The sequence below is a fragment of the Gymnoscopelus braueri genome, assembly GCF_963280865.1.
Source record: "Gymnoscopelus braueri genome assembly, chromosome: 5".
Taxonomy (NCBI): domain Eukaryota; kingdom Metazoa; phylum Chordata; class Actinopteri; order Myctophiformes; family Myctophidae; genus Gymnoscopelus; species Gymnoscopelus braueri.
The window spans coordinates 30,205,994-30,221,081 of record NC_137606.1 but is presented as its reverse complement, the minus strand read 5'-3'; the positions used below and the strand labels follow the sequence as shown (position 1 = coordinate 30,221,081).

The window sequence follows — 15,088 nt, the reverse complement described above, 5'->3', positions numbered from 1 at the left end:
GGCCATTTCCGCTTGTCACGAGGGGTTCGATGGCAAGACGGTGGGTCATCATCCGCTGGTGCGCCGTTTCATGAACGGTGCTAGGCGGGCCAGGCCGGTTAACAGGCCTCTGTTCCCGAAGTGGGACCTTGCAGTGGTGCTGGATGCACTCTGCCGTCCTCCTTTTGAGCCTTTTGAGTCTGCAGATCTGAGGATAGTGAGTCTCAAAACGGTCCTCCTGGTGGCCCTGTGTACGGCCAAACGGGTCGGTGACATGCAGGTTCTCTCGGTGAGCCCGGAATGCATGTGGTTCTCAGACGACAGCAAGAGGGTTTTGCTGAAACCCAACTTGGCGTTTGTGTCTAAGACTGGCATGGTGGCCAGGGCCCCAGTTGAGCTGGTGGCTTTCCATCCACCGCCGTTCACGACGGTGGATGATAGGCGGTTGCACTGTCTCTGTCCAGTAAGAGCGTTGAAGCTTTACTGCCAGAAGACGGCGGCCGGCCGTGGGTCGTCTCAGCTGTTCGTCTCTTTTGGCCGGTCTGGTCAGAGGAAGGCAGTGGCTAAACCGACCTTGTCCAAATGGATCGTTGAAGCGATCAAGTTGGCCTATGTGAGTAGTGGTTCTGTAGTCCCGGTGGGACTAAGGGCTCACTCTACTCGGGGTGTAGCTGCATCTTGGGCCCTTTACAAGGGGGTGTCGATGCAGGAGATATGCTCGGCGGCAAACTGGTCGTCTCCTTCGACCTTTGCGGCCTTCTACAGCCTGGACGTGGCGGCATCTGCAATGGCGCACACGGTCTTGGGTGTGGCTGCTGGGTCAAGCCAGGGGAGTGCTGTGCAAGCCTAGGGGCATGCCTCTCTTCTTGCTTGATCTTCTGTTTAGGCCTTGCGGCCTTCTACAGCCTGGACGTGGCGGCATCTGTGATGGCGCACACGGTCTTGGGTGTAGCTGCTGGGTCAAGCCAGGGGAGTGCTGCGCAAGCCTAGGGGCATGCCTCTCTTCCTGCTTGGTCTTCCTCTTAAGCCTCCCCTGAACCAGCTAGGCTGGGGTCCGGGGGAGAGGAGGCCCTGGTTCTCATATCAATATGGGGTAGACTCGTGTCTGTCCATTAGTTGAATGAGGCGGACCGTGTGGTCTGTCAGGGCCTTACCTTCGGGTACCTTCTCCGCATCCTGGCCCGGTGGGCCGGGACGCCTGTGAGGCTGGGGTCTCGCCTGGAGGGCGGGACCTGGGGCCAAGGGCGTGCGGATGGGTAGGGCCAAGGGACTTAGCTCCAAGGGGAGTTTATGTGTCCCATAAGTAAGTATATTACGAAGAAGAGACAGAACTCGAAAATGTGCTCCTCGGAGCACAAGTCTCCGCCAGCGGACCCGTGCTATTTTAATCAAATGAAATCACCTACCTTATCTCTAACCATAGTTCTTTAGGAATGTTCTAATTTACGTAAAATAGAACATGTTACTATATTATAGCAATTATATTATCATAACAATAAGTAATGAGATACAATAAGTAATGAGATACAACCTCCGGCAGGTGAACAGACAATAATACTAATTTTCATATTTATTGTAATGTTAGTCTGTTCATCCTGTAGAGATGCAGGGTGGGGTTCCAGCATGTCCTCCGTCAGCCCAAAGTAATCATCCTCCACAAACAGAGCACAGGTGGAAGGGAAAAGCCAGTATTGTTTGTAGATTCTGTCTCTGCCCAGAGGAACGAGCGACGTACGACGGGAAGCCTTCTGGATACGATTCTGCAGCTCTTGAACCTTCTGCTGTTCCTCCTCCAGCTCTTCAGCTGTGAGGCTGACAGGGGAAACTGTGGAGGAGACTGCCTGATGTCCCTGTTGTAGATGAGTATGCTTTCTTAGCTTTGGCCTTCTGCGCCTTTGCTTGACCAATGTTAGGTGTTCTCAGAGGGACACACACACGCACGGACGGGTGATTTGGACTGGAAGGTACCGTTCCAATCAAGACTGATTGATCCTGTCTTACCTCACTTCAAGAAATGTAAACGGCTTTTTGAAGTGACACACCTATTTATAGAATTGTATTTCGTCATGCGTCCCTCTAGCCAATCAAAGGCATTGGTGTCAACATATTGACACGTGTCACGTGGAGCTTGACCAGTGTTAGCTTGGCTAGGGGCCATGCTCACACACGGCGGGACGAAGCGAAAACAGACACGGGACGGACAGAGCGCTGCTTGGGACGACAGCTTGGACAGAACCAGTCTCCTTCCGGGACAGACTTCAGTCTGGGTCTCAAACACTGCAAATGATGTCCTCGGTCACATCCGTCACACAGTAACATAGTCTCTGCGTCTCCTTTCCGTCTGCACAGTTTACAGGGAGCGTTGAGGAGAGACTTTGCCCAAATGATGCTCTTTTCCAAAGTGGACAGATGGACAAACACTTGGGAAAGACTGGAGCAGGACTGCAGAGATTCTCTCCAACGTTCCAAAACCATCTTACCACTGGCACTGCCATTGTCACTGTCACTGGACGGGTCGTCATTTTTTCTTCCTGTTTTTACCGTTCTTCTTGTCTTTCTTGGACTCCTCGCCGCCCAGAGGAACTTGGAGGAACCTGCGTTCGATTTCCTGTTCTATCTGAAACAGGGCATGAGCAAGGCAGTGGACGGTACTGTTCACTGGCTGAGAGTCATCCACCTCCATCTCCTCTCCACCATTCATCTCTCCGTTCTTTCTGCCATCAACCAAAACACACACAGACACACATGCACAAATGAAACTACCTTCTGAGAGTTGGCAGCCATGCTCACAGACATGTTATGTCAGGAGGCAGGAATCTTGATAACCTCATCACCACATTCATTTGAACCACTTGCAACCATGATTACTAACCAAACCATGATATTGACATGATACTCAGAGAAGGGCAGTATTTGAAATACATATTTGAAATATGTATTTCAAATACTTTTTGTATTTTGTCATTCGTATTTGGCTGTGACAGAACAAATGAGATACTTACCGATCTTGCATTTTCTGTATTTTAAATACATAAATACATTTAAATGTTATTATGTCATTTTATTCTCAAATTGACACATTTTAAACATTACACAGGTTTATACTGTGGAATAAAGGTGTGATGTGAGATGTCACCACCAAAGTATCTTGGTGTCAGTATCCTGGTGTCAGTATCCTGGTGTCAGTATCTTGGTCAGTATCCTGGTGTCAGTATTCTGGTGTCAGTATCCTGGTGTCAGTATCTTGGTCAGTATCCTGGTGTCAGTATTCTGGTGTCAGTATCCTGGTGTCAGTATCCTGGTGTCAGTATCCTGGTGTCAGTATTCTGGTGTCAGTATTCTGGTGTCAGTATCCTGGTGTCAGTATCCTGGTGTCAGTATCCTGGTGTCAGTATCTTGGTGTCAGGATCCTGGTCAGTATTCTGGTGTCAGTATCCTGGTGTCAGTATCCTGGTGTCAGTATCCTGGTGTCAGTATTCTGGTGTCAGTATTCTGGTGTCAGTATCCTGGTGTCAGTATCCTGGTGTCAGTATCCTGGTGTCAGTATCTTGGTGTCAGGATCCTGGTCAGTATTCTGGTGTCAGCATCCTGGTGTCAGTATCCTGGTGTCAGTATTAGTGGTTGACGGATTAATCAGCGCCAAAATGTGGCTTTTTTTTCATTGGAATTGGCTGCTTTGTTTTTGTTTGTTTTTTTGGTTACATTTTTCTACAGATTTTTCTTTTTTTACACAATTATTTTTAGGCTAATTATTTTTAGACAGCCAAAAAAAAATGTTTGTTTGTGGGAGAAAACTACCAGCCAGGGCAGCTAATTACTTACTCTAATTTAGATGCAAAATGAAGATGATCCAAAAGCTGGACTTGAACCAGGAACCATGTGTCATTGGATAATGAAAACATGCATTCATGTTTAACTGTTTCTAATTTAATACTTGAGAGTATTTAGATGTAGAGTGAAAACGTTTTTAGATTGTGCAATAACGGTGCTTAAGCCTGCCATTTTTAACCTGCACTGGAAAACAAACTGGAGGATCAGCCCCTTTTAAGTGGCTAAAGTTTCCCAAACCCAACCATAATCCAAGTCAAATTGTCCAGATGGACATTCCAGTGCATCCTTGAGCCTTGCCACAAGCAGACAGGTACAGTATCTGTTAGGACCAGACTGGTACTAAAGCCCATTCAGCCTCATTTCCACACCCTGCACATTCATGCCATTATGGGGTGAACCCGACAGCCGGTGCATCCGTCTAATATCCCTAATCACCTGCATCTCATTGAAAAGCCTGGACACACCTCTGCTCATTAAAATGATGGATGGAGGCTGGGGAGATGCTCTCCCCTTGTTCAAATTTGTTCTTGTTTAGAGAGGTGCTTATTAGAGAACACCTGGGGGCATGGGTAGGGGGAGGAGAGCTCCAAAGACATCGAGGGAGAGGAGGAGGGAGGTGGGAGAGGATGAGAAGTGAGGGAATTCACGCAGTCTGTCGATGTAAAGCATTTTAAAGATACGCTTCTTTGAATATATATTTAAAGAAATCCTTTCCTTTGTCAGATAGGGCCGTAAGCATCAAAAGTCAACGAAAGTAGACAGAATGGCAATAAGCCATGTATCCATGCCTTTTCATAAAACAGACAATTTAATCGTTTGATTATGAGTTTTGTCTTGCTCTCTATCAAACACTTCTGTGACCATGACAAAAACAAGTGGGGGTCTACTATTAATATCTGTAAATGGCAAAAAGTCTACGACTATCGCCATAAATCAGCCCCCCGGGGATAATAGTAGAATCTCTCATCCCTCTGATGGATTTCAATGGGCAACTTCGAGCAGTCTCTTGAGACGCCGCCATCTGAGGTGGGCAGCACTAGTCATTAGCTTGTGAAAACAGGACTTTCATTCCTTTGAGGCCCAGAAGGGAGTACAAAGGGGCGGGCCAGCTCACTTTCTCCATCATTGGTGTTTGAATAAGCCAGACAGTGTTCGACATTAAAGACTCCCATAGGCCAGGTTATTGTCTTTGCGAGAGACAAGCAATAGGCAGATTACATCTACAGTAACAGTAATAAACTGGAACAAATCTATTTTGCTGTCCAAAAGTCCCTCTCTGCTGACACACTGCCGTCTTTCAATTTCATGGATATTTTGTTTTCTCATGTCAGCAGTTTACTCGCTAGCTAGTAAGTGATGACAGAAACTGGATGATTGCTATAGCTACTGTCTTATGTAACCTCACTGAAGTATCCTTGTGTCTAATTGGCAGCAATGTTGTCTGTCATATTGGATATTTCCACCATTGGTTTTAGTTTTACTCTATGGCACTGAACATCTTTATCGGATGACATGGAACTCTCACATTGTGAATAATGGATAGTACTAATGGAATTGGCATTGTGTAATATATTCGATTAGCTACCACAGAGAACAGGCAAGGACATTGATAGTTCCCACCTTAACAGGGTGAGCTGTTGAGTTACACTGTAGCCATTCAGGCGAACCTGCACGTGATAAATGCAATGACACTGAAGTTAATGGCAGCGATGCCTATCAATAATAGCTATGATAAAAGTGTCAATAAATGTAACATCATGTAACATTTCAACATCTCCAGAACTATTAATGATCCTGACATCATGAGAAAATGCATTGTGTACCTGAGACTCTAAAATAGTGTTTTTCAACCGGGGTGGAACAGCCCCCCAGGGGGCGTAAAGATAAGTTCGGGGGGTGCTAGAAGCAATATTTTTTAAAGGGGGGCACTGAGGTGTTCTTGGGGGGTGCACATTTTCTTCATTTCATCCTAGCTATGAAACTGATACGATACTTACCATGACACTGACATGATTATGACCATACTCACCTTGTCCATACTGACGTGATACTGGCATTATACTGATAAATAAACTTTGTGTTACCACCGTGCTCTGACTTCTCTTGTGCGATATCCTCTTAGATCAACAACATTTATAAAGGTAATGGGTCGCACTCAGAGTGGCAAGAGTGAGTTTCCTCTTTTATAATTTCTTACACGTCAAATGAACAAACGTTTCGACCATCCAGCCTTCGTCAGTGTGCAGAATTAGGGGTGTCTGCTTCCTTTTGAAGATTAGGTGACAGTGTACAGGTGAACAACATCACTACTGATCACTTTACGTGAAGATGACACCCCACACCTGGAAGGTGATTACGGATCATGAAGACTTATAGACATGTTAATTAACTCACTTCTCAATATGTAAACATACAAAATAGACATAATGCATTTCCGTTTGACAGTATGTACACAAATACAATAATACATAATTCTAACAACTAACAATTCACTCACTGGGGCATGGATGCCGTTCATACTGTAAATCAGCTTCGACTGTTAGAATTAAGCAACTTATTTTTTACTGAACAAAATACCATATATGTGGATGGCATGATGAAAATGCCCAGATTTATCCCTATTTTGGGACAGGGTATTATTTATTAATTTTGAGGTTTTTAAACCATAATTTTACAAAAGTGTATTTTTTTTAGAAAAGCAAAACACTTTTTATTGTAGGGTAATTTTATTGACCCTGAGTTAATTAACATGTCTATCAGTCCTCATGATCCCTGATCACCTTCCAGGTGTGGGGTGTCATCTTCACGTAAAGTGATCAGTAGTGATGTTGTTCACCTGTACACTGTCACCTCCTCTTCAAAAGGAAGCAGACACCCCTAATTCTGCACACTGACGAAGGCTGGATGTTCATGTAAAAAATTATAAAATAGGAACTCACTCTTGCCACTCTGCGACCCATTACTTTATAAACTGGCATGATACTGACATGATACTGACCATGATACTGGCATGATACTGACCATGATACTGGCTTGATACTGACCATGATACGGACTTGATACAAACCATGATAGTGAACATAATACTGACATGATACTGATATGATACAGGCCTGACATCCCTGTGACAGGGCCTGACATTCTTGTGACAGGTCTGTGACAGGGCCAATGACATCCATATTCAATTCTACTTATAATCGTTAACAGGCTTGTTTTATCTCCCTGGGAAGTAGGCTAATAATTACATAATAATCACATACTAACTGTCCCGTTTGATGTCAAATCTGATATTTGGAAATCGATGAGAAGTTTTCTAAATTATAAAAAAATGAAGCTTGAAGCATTTTAATTGGGTAGGGGTCGGTAAGGGTCCTGGATATTGGATAGGGAAACTGGCCCAAAAAAGGTTGAGAAACACTGCTCTAATGTATCTGGAATAAATAATGTTAATTAAGTTAGGGAGGAATGTGATTATGATTATGATTATTGCTTTTAAAATCCCTTTCCATGACAAATGACAGAGAACATGTAGTTTGAACTTTTTTATTCATCCTTTTTTTTAGTTCTTTTTACTTTTTTGTTTTACGAAACAAATGTTTGCAGATGTCCTATGAATAAACAACAGCACCCTTTCTCCTTAGAACGGGGGTCCAGCACCCCTCTCCTTCCAAGAAAAGAGACTCTCCTTGCCCAATCACCACCTCTCCAGATTCACAAAGTGACTCCTATTTCATGTATGTAACATTCGTTTAAGTGCATTAGTAGACAGTGTAACCTTTTTTTTTCTTTAATGTGCAATAGCTGGGAACTACGGCTGATGTGAAAAATATATTTACATTGCAGCTATGATCCACATTAACTGTCTTAACCATCACTTAAGCTAGCATCAGAACCGGAGAGGGAGACAATCACAACATGAGGAGTCTCCTTTCAAACACAGCCATCTTAAAACAGCATTACCTACATTATCATCATCATCATCATCATCATCATCATCAAGATTAACTAGATTCTTTTGTCGTACCTTTTTTCCTCCAGTAAGACAAAAAGGTTAGAATAGATAGAATGGTTTAAAATAAAGTTTAGTGATTGTGCTTTTAAAACCAAAGTAAAACAAGTAACAAACATTGACGACAACACAGAACATAACAGTGCATTACAAAAACAAACAACAACAAACAAACATAAAATCCCAAAGTGGCACTTTCTTGGGGCGGCTAAATAATATAGCAATTTACAACATGGATGGAAATGATAAAATAATTATATTTACTGGCATAATAAAATTATAATTCGCAAAATAACACAAGAAAGACAAATTTGAGGTACCACAATGGGTGAATAAACAAAAGGACATCATGTATACACGTATATTTACAAGACAGTCCACCCCTCTCTGCTTGCAGCTATTTATTACAGTAACATCTGACTGTATGGGCTCCCCAAACTTCTTGTGGATGCAAGCTGAGTCATGTCAATGTCTGGAGTACAATTTTACCCCATATTGCATTGGAATAAAACATAAATATACTACTGTGTATTTTGCTTTGACTCCACCGCTCTTTTATTCCCTATCTGTCACTTTTTTATTTTATTTTTAAATGGACATAGAAAATGATAAGTTAGAAAAAAAAAACAATTGGTCTGTTTTCCAGATGTAAAGAAACACTATTGACGTACAGTATGAAGTCAGCCAACATGATGGTGAAATACTGAGATATTTAAAATTGTAAGAGAAACAATGGTGCTCCGTTCTCAGAAAATTCAGGACAGTTCCTCCTGTTCCTCCTGGCTATTCTTCAGCTTTCCACCATCTGTCAAACCACAGAACAAGACACAACAGTGACTTCAATTGTGCATTCATCATTCATTGACTGCAAGTTGTGAGAAAACTGCCAAACTCAACTCTGTTAAAGCAGAGTTGAGGGTCCGGGGACCCCCAGGGGTCCTTGGGGGGTTCCAGGGGGTCACCAGCTAAATTAGTAAATTTAGCATCAAAATAATGTTTTAACCACTTTAATACATCAGCTATTTGACATTAGCAGATCTACAAGCTCACAACGCATAGCCATGCGTTGTGGGCTTGTAAGTCTACCATTTTTTTAATCACATTTTTGAAACATTCAACACTTGTTTGGGGGTCTCTGGCACAAAATATTTTCAGATGGGGGTCCGCAGACAAATACATATTTATTTAGGGGTCCTTGACATGAAAACGAACCACTGTGTTAAGGATATAATGGCAGAAACCTTGTATCTCCATATTTCAACGTTTTAAGTTTTTTCGTCACTTTCGTCACGCCCTACTTTGTCGTACAAGCAAAAGTAGCGAAACTAGCCGATCTAGATCTACTGTGAGCTTGTAGATCGGCTATTTTCACTATGTCTGATAATTTTTCTTCCATTTCCTGAAAAGTGACGGTTTTGGAGATACAAGGTTTCCACCTGACAGCGACGATATGTCCCGTCTTTGACGTCATTCAGTACCTCAAGCTCTTCATCTCCTGGCTGGAAGGCCCCTGTGGTGTTGAGCCCCATGTCTGTGGGGTTCCTGCGCCCCCCTGGACAACCCTCTCCTCTCCGTCTGCCCCCCGACCCCCGGGAGGACATGGAGCTGGAGGAGCTTGGGTCCCGAGGACTGTTCACTGTTGGGAACTGTGGCCGGCTGTAGGGCAGAATGTCCTCTGAACCTGGGTGACAACAATAAAGATGAAGAGTTTAGCAAACCAGCTATAAAAGTCTATTACCTCTCTTGACATGATATCAGTCATTCAGAACTTTCAAAGGAATAGTATCAAAGGTTTTGTGAGGCATCCATAGTTCATGAGTTCATGAGTTCATGAGTTCGTTCGTTCGTTCGTGTGTGAGTGAGTGAGTGAGTGAGTGAGTGAGTGAGTGAGTGAGTGAGTGAGTGAGTGAGTGAGTGAGTGAGTGAGTGAGAGAGAGAGAGAGAGAGAGAGAGAGAGACACACACACACACACACACACACACACACACACACACACACACACACACACACACACACACACACACACACACACACACACACACACACACACACACACAATACGGTGCTGTGTTGTACCTGGGTGCTGGCGAGCCTTGTTGCCAGCGCTGCCCTCATGTTTATTCCCTTTTCCTCCATGTGTCGTCTTCTGTCTCTCCTGAGCCTCTCTCCGTTCAGATGAGCTGGTCCGTGGGTCTGATCCCTCTCTGGGCCGATATCCCCCTGATCCGCCCCTCTTGTCCCTGCTCTCACTCCCCTTGGGGGACAGCATTCCCCGACCTTCGAGGGCTGACTTGGAGGGGTGTGTAGGGGACTTAAGCCCGGCTGGAGGCGGAATGGGGGGAGGTGGCAGATCTGAAGGATAAACACGGGAAATAAAGTAAAAGATGAACCACTGGGATCAAAAGAGTGTGGCTTTATTTGCCAGGCGTTATTGCCTGGCACTGCAGATCATGGATGTGTGTACTTTGAGGATCTTCTAATGTGTACGACGTGTCACTCAGTTGTCTCACACCTGCAAGGTGACATACAAACACAGCTGCAGTGTGTGTACATCCACCCAGGGTCGTGCGCACATCCGAGCTGAAAGGAAACTGCTCCACAACACAGAGTAAACAGAATGGATGACATTGGAGGAGCAGAATCCGGGGAGAGAGAATTACGAAATTTGAGTTAAGAGAGACAAGGGAGGTGAAGGAAGCAGGGAACAGAGAGGAGAGGGGACAGAGGAGAGCGTGACGGTCAGCAGCTGGCTCCGTGACCCGCTCCACTTCCCCCGTCGATGAATCAATGCTGCCTGTCCTTGAGCCATTATTCATATGATGGCCAAGCATCGGGCCGCGCCAGAGCACTCACACACTTCACACAGCCGTCTAAACAGAATGCACAGAGAGTCTCTCCTTCGAATGACTGCGATCGATGGCTCCTCATCTTCTAATCAGCTCGCAACGTGAAAGATGCCGTTGTCGGCGATGGCCTGGCACCGTAATCAACACCGGATTGGAAAGTTAATGATCATAGCGAGCACTGCCGTTCACACCCAGCATCCTGAGGTCCACCGTAGACATTTTCAACATGTGTCAGACTTTTAGCGGAATCAAAAGAGTTTATTAGCGTTTTACATGCTCAGGGCTAAAAGGGTCATGTGATGGGGCTCTGTGTCTTGGCATTGGGCTACAGACTAGTAGCTTTAATGCACCTTCCTGATTATCCTCCACCTTCATCCACCCCTCCTGAATACAAAATGGGCCAGTCAATATCATCCGGCAGAGGGGCGTCTGCAGTTTTTTAATATCACTGCTGCCTCCTGGGTCCTGCTTTGAGTCGATCAATGCCACTGTCTGTGAGATATAGCACACTACAGGGGAGGAGTGAACAACAGTCAGATTTATGGGGAAATATAGGAAAGGACAGAGTTCGGGTCTGTATAGCATCTCCGGTGCTGCCAGGGAGGGTGTATCAGGGGCTCTGACTGACTGTCAGACTGCCGACTGCTACAGTACGCCGCATATACAGATTTTCGTGATTCGTTACCTTTGACAAGGAGGTTATGTTTACGTCCATGACTCCCTGTTTGTCTGTGAATAAAATATCTCATGCGGTAATGTGTGAATTCTCAACCAGCTGTTCTGGACAAAAGCCACATGCCATGAGGAAGACAATATTACATGTTTAATGGTTCATATTCTCAGCTTTGCCTCGGCTAACCATCAGAATCAATCTTTATTGTCACATCACATTCACAAATAAAAGTGGGCAAAATTCTTATTTGTGCAGGCTCGTCAGTGTTGGAGTTAAAAAAAAATAAAGAAAAAAATAAAAATAAAATAAATATAGCTATTTTAAAAACGTGTGTATTACGAGGCATAAGATGAATGTATAAAAGGAGCATCGATATTAAGACAGTTCAGTTTAAGCAAAGGTGACAGGCTTAGCTGTTATTCAGCAGTCTGATTGTTGCTAGATAAAAATGTATATCTAACCATGCTGCATTCCTGAGCTTGAGAGGAAGCAAACTGATAAGAGGCGACACTTCTGTTGGTTTTGAAATGTAACATGACATCACCCACAGTATCACATGATAACGTAATAATAATGACATTATGATTTTTATGATTGATTGTATGATTTTGCTTTTCAAAGTACAGGACTTAATCAAAGTAAGAGATCCGAGCCACGTTCATTCTTCAATAACGACAAAAACGAAACCCTACACATAACCTTTCTTTCCCTTCTTTTTCCCCCCTAAATAGTGCTGCCTTGGCAGAGTTCAGCCGTCTGCTGAGTGCTTTCTAGTTTTTAAAGGAATCAGCAGGCACAGAGGCAGACAAAGACATTAGAGATTCATGTGACTCGTGTGGGGAAGGAAATATAACCTGGGTGTCTCCAAACAAGTGTGAAATGAGTAGGTCAAAAAGGGGTAAGAGGAGATAGCAGGTGGGAGTGAGGGCATGCTTCCTAAGCTGGCTCCACTTGTCTCGCTTCCATTTTATTGCCCTATTAACTGCTGGTATTTATGTGTATTTATGCCTGTGTTGGGTAGTTTTACTCTGACCTCCACGTGGAAGGACTTCATAAGGAGTAAATCAGGGGGTGGAGGAGGGAACTGAACAATCATTTACATGAGGATATGAATAAAGGTGATAAATTGTGTCTGGGCATTTGTATAGGGTCAATGGCTTTCCTTTTTTTTATTTTATTCTGCCTTGCTTCCTGTAACATTACATTCCTGTAAATTACCGTGCCTCACCCGTCACCTCCTGACCACCTGACCACACACGGGTGTAGCTGTGGCTAGGATGGGGGTTGGGCAGACAGACAGAGGCAATATCCTCCAAATGAAAAACAATCCATTCAGATCAAATGCAATCAGCAGGAGGACGGACGGTTGGAGAGACAGGGCTGGAGAGCCTCCGTCCATCCCCTCTCTCTGCAAACAAAGATGGAGGACAAGCAGAGAGCTGGAGGAGAGAATGGAGAGGGATGTAGAGATCACTTCAAAGGGAGGGGCAGCGGATGGGAGAGAAGCAGGAGGGAAGGATGACGGTGAGAGGAGGGTGGACAGGGGACGGTGGTGGGGGGGGTGGTGTAGGATTTTTCTGCAGTGATATAGCTGGTCTGGCTCCCAGTGAGCTGGATATTAAATCTCCTGTCAAGTGCTTCCAACTCACAAGGACACCTGACACTAAGAGGGGAGCCAGCACCATGGATTGCACAATGTGCATGACACACACACACACACACACACACACACACACACACACACACACACACACACACACACACACACACACACACACACACACACACACACACACACACACACACACACACACACACACACACACACACACACACACACACACACACACATATATATATACAAACATTCACACACACTAAATGAAAAAAGCTTTACAAAACCTAAAACACAAAGGAAAAAAGGAGTGGCTTTACAATTGTATACACATATAGACTCATGCTGATAAACCTACATATTGTTTGCTTAACCCACAACACTAAACCTTTTCTCTACTGTACAATGTCGCCCCCAGTGTTTTGTTTATGCTCATCTCCCGCAGAGTAGCGGGTGGCACTTCAATATGAGCCAGAGCACCTGGATCAATTTCATTAGTGGCTGGAGTGGAGAGACAGCCCAGTGTCAGCAGAGCCTGGCCGGGCAGAGCTCCCCTGAGACAGCCCCCCCTTTGCTGCGCCATGCCCCTGGCCCCTAGCCCACCACACGCCTGCTCAGCACCACCGCAGATTAGAAGTGATGCCACGCATGCACACACGAGGGGAAGATGATTAAAACTCTGGCTTACGACACAGACATACTCAGTCATTTGTGGACAGCGCATGGTGCTACTAAAGGGTGAGCCATAGATGTACATTGCTGCCCATCTGGCTTTTTTCAGGGTACAGCCAAGTCGTTATGCTACCAGTTCCTCTTTAAGCCTGCTAGCACTGCAAGTTATAAGTTATTCATTCTTCCATGTTGTAGCCTGTCAACAACAAATATGTAAACGATGTTTATTGATGGTCCAAGATGGAAATCTACCAGAGAGGGGCAAATGTGTATCCATGTTTCTAATTTAGAGTATACAGATAACATTGGAAAAGCCCTACTACATTCCGCTGAATAATCGTCCACCACATAGAACTGTACTGACACTGTCTATGGACCCATGCAATTGTGTCAGTAGTAATGTAGATTACTGATAAAAAATAAGTGTACCCTCATTGTAGGCTTCACGTCTCTGGTTCCCTGGGGGGCCTACAGGATGTTGTTTTTGCTTCTTAGGAGGCCTTTTTTGTATGACCGCCGTGCTCATGTTACTGTCTGTAGACACTGGGCTGCCTGGTCGGTGGCCTGAAGCATTCATTGGGTACTTTCGTGCTGAAAAAAAAAGAAACACAGTTTCAAATGCAAGCTTACTTCACCGATAACTGTTCCTGAGAGGAGATTACGAGGTATAATTTATAACACAAGTCCCACTCCTTACCCATGGGTCCAGCCATCTCCTGGCCCTGTGTGTTGGGATACTTGGCCACCTTGAGGCCTGCATACTCTGCAGCTGCGGCGACAGCCTGGGCGAAGTCGGCGTCCGTGAAGAAGGATCCGTCCGACGAGCTGACGGCGCTGGACCTCCCCGACGAGACGTTGTCCTCCTCGGAGGCGGAGCCCCAGCCATTGATCATGGAGCCTGTGACCGAGCTCTCCAGGTCGCCCACGCTGGACGCCGGCGTCTGCTCGAGCCCCCGCAGCAGCAGCCTCCGCGGGTGCATCTGGGGGTGAGAGGGGTGGGCGTGGGGGTGGGTGTGGTGGTGGTGGTGGTGGTGGTGCGCCTTGGCCACCTCCGCGTCGGTCTCATCGCCTTCCTCCTCCTCTTCCTCCAGCATCTCCTCCTCCTCCTCCTCCTCCTCCATGCCGTCTGTGTCCAGGGCCGTGGGGCTGGAGATGTAGCCGTATGTGTGTGAGGGAGACAGTGGTCTGGGTGGAGGTGGGGGGCTCGCGCCGTGGCGCCTGGGGAGAAGAGCATCCCATCAATTTGAGACGATATTCATTTAATATACAGAAAATATATAACACCTTTTCATTACATGCTTTGGCTGTCACTGTTGCAGGGGATCACAGAAGAAATGCATTTTTGTCAAAAGAGCATCCAGCCTGAACATCCAAAGATATATGGTAGGTCTCACAAACTTCAGAAAGCGACAGGGACAGCGCCTCAGGCCTGGCAAAACGTCTCGGCCTTCATCAGAGGCAT

General features: G+C 45.3%; 1 protein-coding gene across 1 annotated transcript in view; it reads right to left on the bottom strand.

The window, feature by feature from the left end:
* Positions 1-7,369: 7,369 nt before the first annotated feature.
* Positions 7,370-15,088, bottom strand: part of robo1 (roundabout, axon guidance receptor, homolog 1) — a 159,128-nt gene continuing 151,409 nt past the window's right edge. Inside the window, exons 25-29 of the mRNA XM_080428836.1 lie at positions 14,324-14,844; positions 14,056-14,217; positions 9,897-10,172; positions 9,298-9,500; positions 7,370-8,624 (exon numbers count right to left, since the gene is read on the bottom strand). Of these exons, the coding sequence (XP_080284962.1) occupies positions 8,610-8,624; positions 9,298-9,500; positions 9,897-10,172; positions 14,056-14,217; positions 14,324-14,844 (1,177 nt within the window). The 3' untranslated portion in view covers positions 7,370-8,609. The remainder of the gene's footprint in view (positions 8,625-9,297; positions 9,501-9,896; positions 10,173-14,055; positions 14,218-14,323; positions 14,845-15,088) is intronic.